General features: G+C 41.5%; 1 protein-coding gene across 1 annotated transcript in view; it reads left to right on the top strand.

Annotated features, from left to right (window-relative positions):
* The window catches only part of LOC141048323 (guanine nucleotide-binding protein G(q) subunit alpha), a 131245-nt gene that overhangs the window by 100200 nt on the left and 14447 nt on the right, over positions 1 to 16598 (top strand). The window contains exon 5 of the mRNA XM_073543805.1: positions 1462 to 1591. Coding sequence (XP_073399906.1) covers positions 1462 to 1591 — 130 coding nt within the window. The remainder of the gene's footprint in view (positions 1 to 1461; positions 1592 to 16598) is intronic.

Genomic DNA, 16598 nt, shown 5'->3' with positions numbered 1-16598 from the left:
ATACTTTGTCGTTACTCTAAATAGGACCTGTCACTAGGTCAAAAATGACCTGTTTTTGATCTTGTTTTATTGTCGTTGATGCCCTGAGTATTATGTTTACTTGTTGTTATTTTTTAAATCCGCCAAGCATTCCAGAGATGTGGGCCTCATTTAGTGCTAATTTTTCTTACCCCAGAGAATCCTGTGAGCTATGCTTCCCATCCCCTCCCCCTGAAAATCTTGTGAGCCACGCTTCCCCACCCCCTGAGAATTCTGTGAGCTGCACCTCCAAACCCTTCTTCCCCAGAGAATTCTGTGAGTCATGCTAGACCCCCCCCCCCCCTCTCGGAGAATCGTGTGCGCCATGCTTCCCAACCCACTCCTGAGAGTCCTGTGAGCCACGCTTCCCCATCCTCTTGTCATGGTATAGGACATGGTTAATGTCCTGTTCTCACAGGGTCAACTTTTGCTGGCTTCCCTTTGGATCTGGGAGGGGTATTTATACCCACTCCAGACTAGGATTCCCTGTCAGCTATACTGCTGTTCTGGCTGTGTGTCTGACCTCCTGGTGTGCGTGTATACTGCATTGCTTGTTTGCTTCCCGTGTATGACCCGGTCTGTCCCCTCACTCTGTTCTCTGTCTCACGTTTTGGTACTATTGTCTTCTCCGGTTCTGACCTCCTGGCTTGGCTATCGTTACTCCGTTACCGTTTGCCCCTATTGTACCATTTATTGCCTGTTCTTTTTTACTGATCTATTGCTTTGTCCTGACTATTCGCTCTGTCTAACCCTTTGGTACTGTCCTGCTATCTCGTGCTTTGACCCCAGCCTGATCTGGTTTACATCTCTGTCTATGCCCCTTGGTAACATTGTCCCATAGGTACCCTTTAAGGAGTTTTCCTCAGCTCCCAGCTCTCTGGAGTTTAGACCACGCCCTCAACAGTCACGTGCTTCAGGTCCTGTTAATCTGGAGCACGCATCGTCACCACTGCTACCCTGCTCCACAGATATCTTTGTGCCCAGTTTTTGTACTCCGGACACGCGCACTGGCCCAGTGAGCAAGTGCAGTGCGGTGTTCCTGACACCTCTACCCCTGAGACTCCTGTGAGCTACGCTTCCCCATCCCCTACCCCTGAGAATCCTGTGAGCCACGCTTCCCCACCCCCTGAGAATCCTATGAGTTGAACCCTCTTTCCCCGAGAATTCTGTGAGCCATGCTAGACCCCCCCCCGGAGAATCGTGTGCACCATGCTTCCCACCCACTCCTGAGAATCATTTGAGCCACGCTTCACCACCCCCCGAAAATTGTGAGCCACGCCTCCTTTTAAAGACCATACAGATTAGCACTAAATAAAAAGGACAGCATCTTTGGGGGAAGAAAAATAACTCAATAGAGTAAAATAACTCAATAGAGTAAGGGTGACGAGTCCTCTTTAATGCTATATTGCTATTGGCCAGTAACTGTTGCTCTCTTCTTTGCAGAATGGTGGATGTAGGAGGGCAGCGGTCAGAAAGGAGGAAGTGGATACACTGCTTTGAAAATGTCACCTCCATAATGTTTCTCGTAGCTCTTAGCGAATATGATCAGGTGCTCGTGGAGTCAGATAATGAGGCAAGTAATTCTTCATTTTTCTCTTTAGGCAGGAATGTCCACAATTGGGATACATTCACACATGGCTTGATTGTTCTAGAGATTTTTTGCTACTGAAAGACCTTCATTAGTTTATAAGACATAACCAGTAATAAGATAAGAGAGCCAGTAATCTGGGAATGAGCATTTGAAGGAACGGCCTGTCTAAACTGGACAAGCAAGCAACTGACTAACAAAATACTCAATGAGCTGATGCAATGAATTTTAATCATCGTTATCGGCAGCACGTCACCCATGCTGATGACCTGGTATTAATTGTGCACAATAATCATATCATCGATGGTTCTCTGTGCATAGAATGCTCATTGGTGTGCTCATAGGGTCGTGTAATTACCTGGATCCGTGACATATAAACCTGCCTTAGGTGTCCTTAAGTGTCCGGTTTGACAATTAATATTACATATGTCCTTGTCACATCATTTACGGCTGTTTGTGGAATGTACTTGCGTTTTCCAGCTATGAGATAAAGCAGCATTTCCATGTTTCCCTATATTTTTGTCTGCGCTGGTTATTTGCAGTGAGGAAAAACCTGTCTGTTTTGTTGTCAGCTGCGCCAATTCTGTCATTTATTTTTGTGTGGTCTCATAGGTCATTGAATTAAATTTGGCTGGGCTGCAATATCACATGCAATCATTTTACAGATGTGACTGTTGTGTAAAGAAAGCATCCATCTTTCTCTAATTCTGTACAAACCCACTAACGTGAAGCATTTGAATTCAAGTTCTCTGATTGAACTGTATTTTGGACCACAATGAATTGATTCCAGTACAAAGTTACTGAAAGATTGTATTATACCTTTAAAGCTCCAGTGTAATATATTTTTTTTCAAGACCGAGATACACCGTCTCCTTTCCATTGTCACAGTGATTGAAAAAGTGAGGCCATAAAAGTGATGTATCAGATATGTCAGGAGATCATTTGGCTGAACAGAATCTGCTACAGCCTGTTTTGAAGCATCAGACATAAAATAATAGATGTTCATTAACCTTTGTCTGAGAAACTGATTTACTGCACATAAATCTTAAGACGAGATCTGTTGGCATTGTCACGACTGAGCGCTTGATAACTTTTAAGAAGCACTCTGTCAACTTTTTCTTTCCCATATAATTCTAACTCGCCAACCATTTTCTAGCTTTGTAATTTATTTAATCCCAGTTTAATTCCATCTGTACATTTTCACTTTTTGTTATCCCAGTCTGACAACCAGTCCAGTATATGCTTTCCTGTCTCCAACTTTCTGCTAACTGCAGAATAACAATTATTTCAGCCCCCTGGCAGCTATTAAGTACTTCCTCTCCCCACTCAACTCCACACTCATTGTCCACCTGTATGTCGCCCATATATAATTTCTGCTTTATATAAGAATCCAATGATTTGGTAGGAGAGTCTATACAATGATATATTGTCTGTATAAATCTCCCTAAATAATGCTGCTTGACTATACTATAGTGTGTGTGCGCACAATCTCTAGTATTTATGATTAGATTTGACTTTATACTACTTCCTTGTCTCCTATTTGTAATGGTACTGTCACACTTAGCGATGTACCAGCGATCCCGACCAGCGATATGACGCGGTCAGGATCGCTGGTACATCGCTAAGTGGTCGCTAGTGAGCTGCCACATAGGCAGATCTCACTAGCGACATCGCTGGGGACGGGGATCGCTACTTACCTGTCACACTAGGCGATCCTGCGTCCTCCTGCCCGGCTCCACGCGTCGCTCGTCCTCACAGCAGGAAGCGCCACAGGAAGCAGACGACGAGAAACAGTCCTGAACGTTCTCGCGCGATCAGCGATAACCAGTGGGGGAGCGGGTCGCTGGTAAGTATCAGACACAGAGATATCGCTAGCAATATCGCTATAACGTCACAAGTTATAGCGATATTGCTAGCGATATCTCTTAGTGTGACATGCCCTTAAGATTTGTCAGGTTGAAACTTATCACAAGCAGGAGTCAGAAGATAAAGGCTGAAATGGTATCTCATAGCATACACAAACTTAACAGTTTGCAGATGTGTTACATAAACTACACGAAGACTCTGCAGTATTACAGGGGAACCTGTCGCCAGAATATACTCTATTATCCTGCAGACATGAAGTTAATCTGCAGATTAATAGCGTTATTAAAATGCCTTGCGCCTGCACTTAGCCAAACACTGCACAGAGCAAAATGAACCGGCAGGGCTGGTTCAGTCTCCGATGGCTGTAACCACGCCCTCAGCACTGACTGACTGTCGACCCTAATGCAGGTCCAGTGTCAGTGTGTGGGGTGCGGATACAGCCTCTCTGTATGCTCAGAGCGGTTACTGAAACCAGAACGCTGCGGGGGGGGAATAAAGTTAGTTGGGCTAAGTGCAGGGCAGGTTAATAACTGTATTAACCTAATGATTAATCCCATATCTGCAGGTTAATATAGTTTCTTTTGGGACAGGCTCTCTTTTAATCAATAATATAGAACTGCTATGCCTTGTAACTGCTGCTATTGATTGCTTGTGGTGAGACTCTTTCCCATTTGCAACATGGTGGAAAATAAATTTCATTTTTTCAGATCTGATTGCTCTAGCCAAATTGCTAGCTCTTATTTTTTTTGTTGCTTATTACATGTATTAATATAGCTATTTATTGGTAGCAGTGTATCCATTCTCTGAGTGGAACGTTTTATCAACTGTTTTATAGTTGTTTGATGTTTTTTCATGTCATTACAATGGTATTTTTGCTAGTCAATTGACTTGTCGTTATACAGTACGCATGAGCAGGGAATGTCAAATTAAATTAAAAGCTATACTTGGCTCTTGAAACTTGGCCTGTACAGTATAGCCACTCTCAAACTTTCTGCAACAACTTATTGCTGTTCGTTGCTTTGTGTCCACTGCAGCAATGTTAAAGGGGTATTCCCATCGCTAAATTCCTATCCCAACATTGTAGTAAGTGTAATGTTAATAATGTTAGCATATACCTCCAATTAGAAATATAGTATAGTTCTTCAGATTTGCTGTCACTTACCTCATGTAAGGTTAGGTATCCATGGTTACGACCACTAAGAGCAGTCTGAATGTCACTATATCAGTGGCCGTAACTATGCATACCTAAGCTACTGCATTGCCCTGCATTGGGAAAGTGACATAGCGAATCGGAAGAACTATACTACGTTTCTAATTGGAGTTACTAATAATGTTAGCAAATATTTCACCTATTACATTTTGGGATAGGATCTTGGAGATGGGAATACCCCTTTAAGCATCACTGCTGATGTCAGTGGTTGGCTGCATCAATCACGTGAATGATGTACTGCACTTGACCACTGCAGTAAGTTAGCAGGTACACCGGACCGGACAACTGGAGTGACTGCACTGCAGAGGTAGGAATTTAAAGAGGTCATTGTAGCTGACAAGTTCATAAATCACAGCTTTTAAAGTGTTGATGTCAAGGGTTTGCTTCGACAGAGGGGGGCCAGAAGACCGTGGTGTCTGATTCCTCATACTCCTGCACTGATTAGAAGCACTTCACCATCATATTAAACGGTGCAGGTTTCTGCTAGCAGTGCAGGGTTTAAATATGTTCTGTTGAGTCTCTGAAGCTTAACCTGCCTTGATGATCTCAGCTGTTCAGTGTTGGCCATTGCTATATGTACTCGCCTCTGGCAATCAGAATTAGCAGTGTTAGTTTTATACTGCCTGGTGTGGAGTTGGAAGTGTTTAGTGGAGGAGGCATTTTGGAGTGTTGTTCTAAAGACTATTGCTGGTGATTTGTGTGTATATCCTAATCCTCTTCTATTTGTTTGTTTCCTTCTTTTTATTTCCCGGCGTTCCACTATGTTTTGCGAGTTAATATTTGTATGATATTTTCTTTTATCTCTGTACTTCTCTTCTTGTTAGCCTGGTGTATGTATTATTATATATAACTACTTCCCACTTCCCTGGTTGGGAGAGGGACCAATAAGATAAGATACGGTAATCCTTTAATCGTCCCACCATGGGGAAATTCAGAAGGGCTAATTTATGAGCTCAGCCAGGTACGTTGCCCCGGCATCTTCACCATTAGAAGTTATCCGGGGAGCAGGGATAGCTAAGGTGCCTCTAGCTTTAGGGAAGGAGCCCCTAGCCCTGGTATATCAAACTACAGTCACATGACAGTTGGTTTTTGGAAATGACTACATAGTTAAAATGCTTTGTGACTATCAACAGCTTTTGAAGGATTGTTTTCACTTCAGAATGTGATTTGTGTTTGTTTTTCATACAATTTAATTTTAAAAAAGTTATACTGTAAATCATGAAAAAGTCGGCTGAAATGGATACAATAAAAGTCTTCCAACATTTTTTTTTCATTATTGTGTATTATGTGGTTGCATAGATTTCTCAATTTACTTGCAATGGCAAATTGATACCAGGATACAGAACCCGCAGCTGGTCATGTGATGGTGAACATATTTCTATGCTAGACTGTGACATAATGCTTCAGTCACATGTCCATTACATGTACCTTCCCAACGGATGCGTTGTCACCTATGAGTTGTATCAGTGCAATGCTTATTCTCCTTTCCCCCAGTTATCCCCTAATCTCCGTCAGTACACCACTTCCTGGATCACATGTGGTCAGTGAGTGAGTGTCCACTGGCTGGCAGTGCTGAGGAGTTGGCATCCTGGAATCCTGCTCCCACCCTCTTTGGTTGCTTCCAGGTTATGCATGGCACGGAGCTTGTCCTCATTCAGACATCCATGATTGTTGTTGTATGTAATAACATGAATCTTTTATCATTATTTTGGATCCAGGCTGCACATTGCAGCCTTCTGTGGTCTCTGTGATCCGTATAGACTTGTATGGGTAATTGTTATCTGATGCTGATCAAAAGTAGACATGATTCCATGATTTTTCTGCAGACTTGCACACGTACAAAGTCATTTATCTGTGGAAAACACAGAACACGTACATGACTCATGGACATCAGAATGAGGCCAAGGTAGTGTGTATCCTCTTGCTTCTAATTGCAGGTGTCCTTTTCTCTCCCCGGATTTTTTGCTTTAGTACACCCAATCTACAGTACACTAATTTATAGTGCAGTACCACGTGTGTGTGTGTGACTATTTAGTCATATTTTCATCTATTTTATAGCTACTTACTGTCTAGTCAATTCGCAATAGAAAAATGCAGAAGTAATCACAGAGCAGCTAGAATGAGTCCTGCTATATCTATCCCTACATCTATTTATCGATCAATTGAAAAGAAAAATTGGTTCCCGCTGCGTAAAATAAAATGTTCTTCTTTATTTCATGTAGTTAAAATTAGTATCAAAAAACTCTCCAAACAGATGCCACAATCACGGACAAGGCAACGCGTTTCGATCAGAACGATCTTTGTCTAAGCCATACAGACATATATCCATTGAAACTTTATATAGCCCAGAATAGCCAATGACATTACAATGTCATGTCACGTGATACATCAAAGGTCCTTTCCAGTTAAAAACAACATATAGCAAAGTATATACATAAAACTCTATATACATGTAACAATAATGAAGCGTTAAATCATTGCGTTTATTAAGGCCATTAGGGAGTTTCGTATTTAGATACTAAATCCAAATAGCCTCCCTGGTAAGGAGGCGTCTTTTAGAATCTCCCCCCCCCCCCCCCCCACGAAAGGGTGTAGTAACCAATCCTATTCCTTGCACCTGGACGTTAGCGGTATTACGAGCATGATACGTTATAAAGTATTTTGAAGCCGCCGATACATTGCGGTTTGTGTTATTTATATTAATGATATCAAACAAATGCTCTCTTATTCTTACTTTGAGCTTTCTTGAGGTCCGTGTTAAGAAATGGCCAATCACATTTAAACTCCTCCTGCATACAGCTGCCATTATTTAGGCCTCATTCACACATCTATGTTTAAGCGGGGATCTCCGGGACTTTTCAAAAAACAAAAAATGTACCTAAGCACTAATAGACATGTAATTGCAGCTTACCTGGCTGTTGTGCAAGGCGCTTTTCTTCCCCAGCACGAAGCGGTCAGAGACGCTCCTGCCGGGGATTCCTCTGCTGATGCCACTGGCTAGTCTAATAGCCGACTCCATCAGTTAGGCAGCAGGAATCTGGCTGTCAATCAGAATGATCTTGGAAGTCCCGCCCCTTCTACAGAGCAGATTGGAAAAGAAGCCTTCGCGTTGTATGTTTCACAGAGGCTTCTGAATCCCCGGCAGGGGTATACATTTTTTTTGTAAAGACCCCTTTAAACACAGTGTGTGAAATAAGTATTGAACAAGTCACCAATTTTGTAAGTAAATATATTTCTAAATGTGCTATTGACATGAAATTCTCTCCAGATGTGGGATAACAGCTCATCCAATATGCACAGCCAAAGAAATAAAACCAGAGATTTCCATAAATTTAAGTTATGTATAACAATGAGAAATGACACCGGGAAAAAGTATTTTCACCCATTGAAATGAATGAGGGGGAGAAAAAAACGCACCAAAAGCGCAGTTATCAGGTTTTGCTGTGACTTTGTGCCATAGAATTAATTTTTTTTCAACACTAAACTTCATCAGCATGCACAAGAGACAAATCTATCATGCCAAAACCGCAGCAAAAAACACAAGAAAATCCAAGGAAAATATGCTTTTTTTTTCCTGCATCTTTGCTGCAGAAAAAAGACACTGAAAAATGCCTAGTGTGAACTTACTCTTAGTGAAATTTGTTTAATACTTTAGAAAAAAAAAAGCCTTTGATGTTGACAGCTTCAAGACTCCTCCTGTATGAAGTCGCATGCATTGTGCAATTTTGGCCCATTCTTCCACACAAACACTTCATACCCTCAAGGTTCCGTGAGCTCCTTCTATGAACTCTGAGCTTTAGTTCCTTCCAAGTTCTATTGGATTCAGGTCAGGAGATTGGCTGGGCCATTCTTGCAATTTTATTTTCTTTCTCTGAAACCAATTGAGTTTCCTTGGCTTTGTGTTTGGGATCATTGCCTTGCTGAAATGTCTACTCTCATTTCATCTTCATCATCCTGGTAGATGGCAGCAGAGTTTTATCAAGAATGTCTATTTATTTCTTCATTTATCCTTCCTTGAATTATATGGTTTGCCAGTGCCGTATACTGAAAAACAACCCCACACCTTGATGTTAACTTGCCACCTCCAAACGTCACTATTCGAGTGTTGTTTCAGAGGTGCCTTTTGACCTTCAAACATTCTGTGAATTACAGCATCCAAAGAATTTAATTTTGGTCACATCTGACCAGACTATATTCTCAGTATTTTAAAGGCTGGTCTTAGGCTATGTGCCCACGTTGCAGAAATGCTGCGGAATTGTCCGCAGCATTTCCGCAACTCCCCGCTGCGGGTAAAACGCATGCGGAAATCGCATGCGTCTTCCCGCAAAATACATGCGTTACGCAAGCGTTTTCAGCTTGCGGAATTCAAGCGCTTTTCCAAGCATCGCTTGGGAAAATGATTGACAGGTTGGTTACACTTGTCAAGCACAGTGCCGTTCACTGCTTGCAGCGCTGTGAGTCACAGCTGTAAGCATGCCCTGGCACTTTGACTGCAGTGTATCCATGCAGAGCTGGCTATAAGTCAGCCGTGACAAGTTCCATGTAAAGGAGGTGTAGACATTTCTGGCAAGTACTGGCTGTGTGCTGCATGTGAAAACATTCTTCTGTATTCTTCATATGGTCTATTCTATGGGCTAGAATTTCTTACAAAGGAAAACATCAAAGCCAGATAAGGTTTGGCAAATGTACATTAAATCTGCCTAAAAGCATGTATGAAAATGTGTTGTAATCTGAAACCAAGGTTGAACTTTTGGGCCATAATTCGAAAAAATGTTTGGTGCAAAGCCAGCACTGCATATCACCAATAGATCACCTATACCCAGAGTGAGACATGGTGGAGGCAATATTAGATTTTGGAGTGGTTTGTTTGCAGCAGTGGCTGGGTCTTTATGATTATGAACAGTTCCAAATTTTAGTCAATTTTCCAGCAAAATCTTCAACACTGACAACAACCCTAAGCATATATCCTAATCGATAAAAGGAGAGGGCTGTATACAGGAGAGACAGATTTGGAGCACTACTGCAAGGAAGAATGGGAAAATATTGCTTATGACATGTCACTGATCCCTTAGTGACCTGCCCCCTATTTTAAATACTGAATATCATATGGTTTAAAAAAAAATCCACATTCAGCCGGCGCCTGCACTGTAGAATGGTCGCATCTGTAATATCCATTTAATAATTTTATTTAGTGATATCAATTTCTTCAGAAAAAAAAAAATTATTTCTCAAAATTGTGCCGGTGGCGCCTGCTCAGTAGCTTCTGTCGGAGATCTGATAGATGCTACTGCGCAGGCGTCATCTTAGAGGAGCCTTTTTTTTTTTTCCCCTAGCAAAATGGCGCCTGCGCAGTAGCATCTATCGGATTGCCAATAGATGCTACTATGCAGGCGCGGCCGGCGTCATTTTGAGAGAGAATTTAAAAAAAAAAATTCTCTGAAGAAATTGATATCACTAAATAAAATTATTAAATAGACATTATACATGCTATCATGCTGATACCATGTATAATGTGTTTTTTTTTTTTTTTTTTTTTTTTTTATCAAACCATATTAAATTCAGTATGTAAAATGAGGGGAGGTCACTGAGGGATCAGTGAAAAAATGAGGATGAATGAACTCATGGAGATCAACATCCAACACTGCGGAGACACCATCACATGTTTCTCAACGCAGTGATGCTAGAGCATTGCCCCCATCCCTTATGGGAAATATGCAAAAACATGTAAATCAAGAGCCGCGGAGACACCATCACATGTTTCTCAACGCAAGCAATGACTAGCCAGGTCTTTCTCCGGGAAGGAACAACCACGGGAAGGGCAGTCTCCAATGAAGGAAACCACCTATGCCAAAACATGGTATCCATCCACAGACAGCTGTTTCGGGGTATTGCCCCTCATCAGTGTGGAGTAGGAAACTGGCTAGTAGGAGCAATGCCTAGTAAAAGACTATGAAAAAGAGGATGAATGAACTCATGGAGATCAACATCCAACACTGCGGAGACACCATCACGTTTCTCAACGCAGTGATGCTAGAGCATTGCCCCCATCCCTTATGGGAAATATGCAAAAACATGTAAATCAAGAGCCGCGGAGACACCATCACATGTTTCTCAACGCAAGCAATGACTAGCCAGGTCTTTCACCGGGAAGGAACAACCACGGGAAGGGCAGTCTCCAATGAAGGAAACCACCTATGCCAAAACATGGTATCCATCCACAGACAGCTGTGGTTTTTTTATCAAACCATATTAAATTCAGTATGTAAAATGAGGGGAGGTCACTGAGGGATCAGTGACCTGCCATAAGGATGAATATGTAAGCAGAGCGCCGCCCCGAAGCACGAGAATCTCATTAACTGAAAACTACAAATACAAATTAAACAACCACAAGACGGATTTCATCACCAGGTGTCATTGTAATCAGTATAACGGCGCCGACATGACACTGTAGGTTACTGTGCACAATCCTACTGACAGGTTCCGTTTAGCAGCACATCTTTGGGAGTTATAAGGCAATGAGACAAGCAGCCATTACACTGCAAGCATGCTCACAAATCAAGTGTGTCTTGCAGTGGAGGACCTCTCGGCACACATGGTAAAAAAAAAACCCCACGGAAAATGCTGAGCCTTTGTTGAAATATCTATATATTTTTTATTACAAAATTACAGTTTACGTTAACCCCTTAACACCCAAAGGTGGTTTGCACGTTCATGACAGGGCCAATTTTTACAATTCTGACCACTGTCGCTTTAGGAGGTAAGAACTCAGAATCACCAGGATCCATGGAAGCGTTTCAGACAGTTTTCTCGAGACATATTGTACTTCATGTTAGTGGTAAAATTTCATTCAAATAACTTGCGCTTACTTGTGAAAAAAAATGGAAATTTGGCGAAATTTGTGAAAATTTCGCAGTTTTCCAAGTTTGAATTTTTATGCCCTTAAATCACAGAGATACGGCACATAAAAAACTTAATAAGTAACATTTCCCACATGTCTACTTTACATCACCACAATTTTGTAACCAAAATTTTTTTTGTTAGGAAGTTATAAGGGTTAAATGTTGACCAGCGATTTCTCATTTTTGCAACACCATTTTATTTTTACGGACCACATCACATTTGAAGCCACTTTGAGGGGTCTATATGATAGAAAATACCCAAAAGTGACACCATTCTAAAAACTGCACCCCTTAAGGTGCTCAAAACCACATTCTAGAAGTTTATTAACCCTTCAGTTGCTTCACAGGAATTTTTTGAATATTTAAAAAAAAAAAAAATGAACATTTAACTTTTTTTCACAAAAAAAATACTTCAGGTTCAATTTTTTTTATTTTACCAAGGGTAAAGGGAGAAATAGAACTGCAAAAGTTATTGTGCAATTTGTCCTGAGTACGCTGATACCTGATATGTGGGGGGGAACCACTGTTTTGGCGCATGGCAGAGCTCAGAAGGGGTAGGAGCGCCGTTTGACTTTTTCAATGCAAAATTGGCTGGAATTCAGATCTGATGCAATGTCACGTTTGGAGAGCCCCGGATGTACCTAAACAGTGGAAACCCCCCACAAGTGACCCCATTTTGAAAACTAGACCCCCCAAGGAACTTATCTAGATATGTAGTGAGAACTTTGAACCCACAAGGGCTTCACAGAAGTTTATAACGTACAGCAGTACAATTAAAAAAATCATATTTTTTCCACAAAAATGATCTTTTCACCCCCAATTTTTTATTTTCCCAAGGGTAACAGGACCCTAAAAGCTATTGTGCAATTTGTCCTGAGTACGCTGATACCCCATATGTGGGTGTAAACTACTATTTAGGCGCATGGCAGAGCTCAGAAGGGAAGCAGCGCCATTTGACTTTTTTGGCTGGAATTGAGATCGGACACCATGTCGCGTTTGGAAAGCCCCTGGTGTACCAAAACAGTGGAAACCCCCCACAAATTACACCATTTTGGAAACTAGACCCCCTAAGGAACTTTATCTAGATGTGTGGTGAGCACTTTGAACCCCCCCAGTGCTTCACAGAAGTTTATAATGCCTGGGCGTGAAAATAAAAAAAATCATATTTTTTCCACAAACATGATCATTTAGTCCCCAATTTTTTTATTTTCCAATGGGTACCAGGAGAAATTGGACCCCAAAAGTTGTTGTCCAATTTGCCCTGAGTACGCTGATACCTCATATGTGGGAGAAAACTACTATATGGGCACACGTCGGAGCTTGGAAGGGAAGTGGTGACGTTTTGGAATGCAGACTTTGATGGAATGGTTTGCAGGTGTCCTGTGCGTTTGGAGAGCCTCTGATGTGCCTAAACTATTGAAACTCCGCACAAGTGACCCCATTTTGGAAACTAGACCCCCCACGGAACTTATCTAGATGTGTGGTGAGCACTGTGAACCCCCAAGTGCTTCACAGATGTATAAATAAAAAAATCATATTTTTTTCCACAAAAATGATATTTTTGCCCCCAATTTTTTATTTTCCTAAGGGTAACAGGAGAAATTGGACCCCAAAAGTTGTTTTGCAATTTGTCCTGAGTAGGCTGATACCCCATATGTGGGGGTAAAACACTGTTTGGGCGCATGGCACAGCTTGGAAGGGAAGGAGCACCATTTGACTTTTTCAACGCAGAATTGGCTGGAATTGAGATCAGACACCATGTTGCATTTGGAGAGCACCTGATGTGCCCAAACAGTGGAAACCCCCCCAATTCTAACTAACCCCAACACACCCCTAACCCTAATCTCAGCCCTAACTCTAGCCCTAACCCTAATGGGAAAATGGAAATAAATTTTTTTAATTTTATTATTTTTCCCTAACTAAGGGGGTGATAACGGGGGGTTTGATTTACTATTTATGGCGGTTTTTATATATCTGGCAGCTGTCACACGCTAAAAGACTCTTTTTATTGTAAAAATAGTTTTTGCATCACCACATATTGAGAGCTGTAATTTTTCTAGATTTTGACCCACAGAGTCATGTGAGGTCTTATTTTTTGCGGGACGAGTTGACGTTTTTATTGGTACCATTTTCAGGCACGTGACGTCTTTTGATCGCTTTTTATTCCGATTTTTGGGATGCAGAATGAACAAAAACCAGCGTTTCATGAATTTCTTTTGGGGGGTGCGTTTACACCGTTCCGCGTGCTGTAAAATTGATAAAGCGGTTTTATTCTTCGGGTCAGTACGGTTACAGCGATACCGCATTTGTCTTTTTTTATGTTTTGGCGCTTTTATGCAATGAAAACAATTTTATATAGAAAATAATTTTTGCAACGCTTTATTCTGCGAGCTATAACTTTTTTATTTTTTCGCTGATGACTCTGTATGGCGGCTCGTTTTTTGCAGGACAAGATGACGTTTTCAGCTGTACCATGGATATTTATATGCGTCTTTTTGATTGCGCGTTATTGCACTTTTTGTTCGGCGGTATGATAAATCATTATTTTTTGCTTCGTTTTTTATTTTTTAAGGGGTTCGCTAAAGGGGTTAACTAATGGGACAGTTTTATAGGGCGGGTCATTACGGACGCGGCGATACCAAATATGTGTACTTTTATTTTTTTTTTATTTTTTTTTTTTATTTCCAAGAAATGAATTTATTAGGGAATTTTTTTTTAAATTATCTTTACACTTTTTTTTTTTTTTTTCTTATATACTTTAAAACATTGTCCCAGGGGGATATCACTGTTACAGATTGCTGTGACAGATCAGCTATCTGTCACAGGCATTGAAGCAGACTTCCTCATGCCTGCGCTTTGCAGGCACTGAGGAAGCCAGCTCCCTGCAGGCCCCCGAAGGTCCCCATCGCCATCTTGGATCCGGGGACCTGTAGGGAAGGAGCCCCCTGCACCAGCGCTGCACATTGCGCTGCTGTGGAGGGCTCAGGGAAGCACAGAGGGAGCCCCCTCCCTGCCGATGCTTCCCTTTAACCCCCGGTACACCACGATCGTGTTTGATCGCGGTGTGCAAGGGGTTAACGTGTCGGGGGTAGTGTTGAGCATTCCGATACTGCAAATATCGGGTATCGGCCGATATTCGCTGTATCGGACTTCCGATACCGAGTACCGATATTTTTACAATATCGAATACCGGAATCGGAAGTTCCCATAATGCAATGAGCCAGTTGTGTTAGCCATGTTAACTAATGGCATGGCTGTGATTGGCTGCTGAAATGATGTCATCATGATGTGCGGGCCTGCCGGGGGGGTCTGTGCGGGCCTGCCGGGGGTCTGTACGGGCCTGCTGGGGGTTGTGTGTGTGTGTGTGTGTGTGCAGGCATCATCCGATGGGACTACAAGTCCCATCGGGCTATGCCTGCTACAATGACAGTGATTGACACATTAGCCAGTGATGGGACAGTAGTAGTCCCATCATCCGGCTAATGTATTGAATGTAAAAAAAAAAAAAACATACATACTACATACATACTTCATATATACTACATTCATACAACATACATACTACTTATATACTACATTCATACAGCATACATACTACATCATACATACTACATATATACTACATTCATACAACATACATACTACATAATACATACCGTACATACTACATTCATGCAACATACATACTACATTCATACAACATATATACTACATTCATACAACATACATACTACATAATACCAACATACTACATTCATACAACATACTTACATACTACATACTTACAACATACATACAACATGCTACATACATACTACATACATACAATACATACATATAGACATACAGTACATATAACAGAGTACATACTCACCATCACTTGTCACTTGGATCCCCGAAGCCAGTGTCATCTCACTGTAAAAAATATTAAAATAACAAACAAGCAATATACTCCCTGATCCGCAGAAATCCACGAGGCGAGTGTCCCACGACGATCTCCTGCAGTGCATTACTGAGAGGTTACTATAGATCACTGGTCTCACTTTATGGCAAAAGCTGCGTGGGAACTTTCTCACACAGCAATGCCAAAAGTGAGACTAGGGACTATTTTTTTACAGTGGCGGAGGAATACAGTACGGAAGGATACCTACCTCCCGTCATTGTATTCCTGGTGCCCCTAGAGAGCGGTCGCATCAGCTGATGCTGATGTTCTCCACGGGAGATCGTCGTGGGACACTCGTGGATTTCTGCGGATCAGGAAGTATATTGCTTCTTTGTTATTTTAATATTTTTTACAGATGACACTGGCTTCGGGGATCAAAGTGACAAGTGATTGTGAGTATGTACTCTGTTATATGTACTGTATGTCTATATGTATGTATGTAGTATGTATGTTGTATGAATGTAGTATGTATGTTGTATGAATGTAGTATGTATGTTGTATGAATGTAGTATGTATGTTGTATGAATGTAGTATGAATGTAGTATGTATGTTGTATGAATGTAGTATATATGAAGTATGTAGTATGTATGTTGTATATATGTAGTATGTATGTTTGAATGTAGTATATATGTAGTATGTATGTTGTATGAATGTAGTATGTATGATGAATGTAGTATGTATGATGAATGTATGTTTGAATGTAGTATATATGTAGTATGTATGTTGTATGAATGTAGTATGTATGTAGTATGTATGTTGTATGTATGAATGTATGTTTGAATGTAGTATATATGTATGTATGTTTTTTTTTTTTTTTTTTGTTTTTTTTTACATTCAACACATTAGCCGGATGATGGGACTACTACTGTCCCATCATTGGCTAATGTGTCAATCACTGTCATTGTAGCAGGCATAGCCCGATGGGACTTGTAGTCCCATCGGACTATGCCCGCACAGACCCCCGGCAGGCCCGCACAGACCCCTGAGAGGCCCATACAGACCCCGCCCGCACACATAGACACGCAGTGTCCGCCCACGCACCGCTCACACTCTTTTCCCCCCCCCCCCGAACTG

Source organism: Dendrobates tinctorius, unplaced genomic scaffold (assembly GCF_039654945.1).
Source record: "Dendrobates tinctorius isolate UK_male_01 unplaced genomic scaffold, ASM3965494v1 ptg000134l, whole genome shotgun sequence".
Lineage (NCBI taxonomy): Eukaryota > Metazoa > Chordata > Amphibia > Anura > Dendrobatidae > Dendrobates > Dendrobates tinctorius.
Note: the sequence above shows the minus strand (reverse complement) of the source record. Positions and strands in the feature narration are given on the sequence as shown.